A 1,334-nucleotide genomic window follows, 5' to 3' on the forward strand; every position below is an offset into this window, starting at 1 on the left:
GCCCATCTTGGAAGGGATAAAGCGTCTCGTCATCCAACTGGTCCTGCACCCCCGTCATCACGTAATCCACGTCCTTGGGAGCTAAGCGCTCGATCGGCTTCTTCACGTTGGTCCGTTGGTTCCGTCCGCCCCGGCGGTACTCATACCTCGGTCCCGCGGACGTGACCGGAGAGCTCACCTCCGCGCGGAATTCCGTAACGATCCCGTACGGCACGTCGATTCGGTTGAAGAAAATCTGCTGCGTTAACCGCGATCCGCTCGTTAAGGTCCTCTCCCTCTGGCAACGTCGCCCCTTCTCTAAGGTTACCGCTGCCTGGAGTTGCATCCGCCTGTTCCAGGAGTTCATCCGGATGGAAACCTTCAGGGAGTTCATCCGGATGGGAACCTTTGGGAATATTCTTCTTGGGTTTGAATGTTTTCAAAGACCGACTCCCAAACCCTTGCCCAAGGGGAACCCAAACTTGAAGACCGACTTGCCAAGGGCAACGTGGTCGCTTTTTTTAAGGACACACATGGAAAAACCGTGTGAGTCACCGCTTCCCAAATCGGGACGAAACATAGGAACTTCTGCCACTGCCGGCGGGAAAACGTGCCAAAACATCCCGAGGGGCATTTTTTTTGGGGGGCTTTCGGGCTTTTTGTTGGAGCGCTGTGCCCTGGGTAAAGTTTCTCTTCAGCGCTGCTTCTAATCGAAAAAAACTTGAATTACAAAATATTAACGTGTCTCTCGGTTTCTTCTAACTTATAAAATGCAGAAAGGACGTCCGTAGGATTTCGGGAATTCTTTCCTGAGGCGGGAAAAGCCGCCACTGAGGGAATGCGGTTTCAACACAATCAAGATTTTAATTTGTAACGGTTGGAAAAAAATATTGTTTTTTCACCATGCAGCGTCTTGACTTTAAGTTTTTCAATAAATTTTTTTTTTTCCCCTTTTTTCCTGGATTCTTGCATTTAGCAACATTCACCAGATTTTTTTTGAGGTTTTTCATAAATATTTTGACCTTTTCAGTAGAACCGTATGATGCACCCTGTGCCAAACAGGCTGAGGGACTCCGATTTTTTCGCCTTGGTCCTCATCCGCAAGCGCCTGAGCCGCGCCACCCAAGTCGTCGGAGACAAAGGTGGGGATCAGGAGAACGAAGAAGCGGCCACTGGAGAAGAGCAGGAACGAGACCATCTGAAGGCGCACGAGGCCACGGGATGGGGCAAGAGGCATCCGCTCGTTCCTGAGGGAAGTGGAAGATGAAATTCCCAAGCCACCAGCCATCACGTTGGAGAAGTCGGAGCGGTTTGGTGATGTTCCCAAAGGCTGGAAAAAGGGGAAACATAACCCC

The 1,334-nt window shown here is 50.6% G+C and overlaps 1 protein-coding gene across 1 annotated transcript; it reads right to left on the bottom strand.

Moving 5' to 3' along the window:
* Positions 1 to 2: 2 nt before the first annotated feature.
* Positions 3 to 601, bottom strand: LOC104516770 (MOB kinase activator 1A-like; the record flags this gene model as incomplete). Its single annotated transcript, XM_010161209.1, is given in 3 exon segments — positions 3 to 232; positions 234 to 439; positions 535 to 601. Coding segments are annotated over 3 exon segments (503 nt in total), but the record flags the coding sequence as incomplete, so codon positions are not given.
* Between the last annotated feature and the right edge of the window lie 733 nt (positions 602 to 1,334).

Source organism: Eurypyga helias, unplaced genomic scaffold (genome assembly GCF_000690775.1).
Source record: "Eurypyga helias isolate BGI_N326 unplaced genomic scaffold, ASM69077v1 scaffold21301, whole genome shotgun sequence".
Classification (NCBI taxonomy): domain Eukaryota; kingdom Metazoa; phylum Chordata; class Aves; order Eurypygiformes; family Eurypygidae; genus Eurypyga; species Eurypyga helias.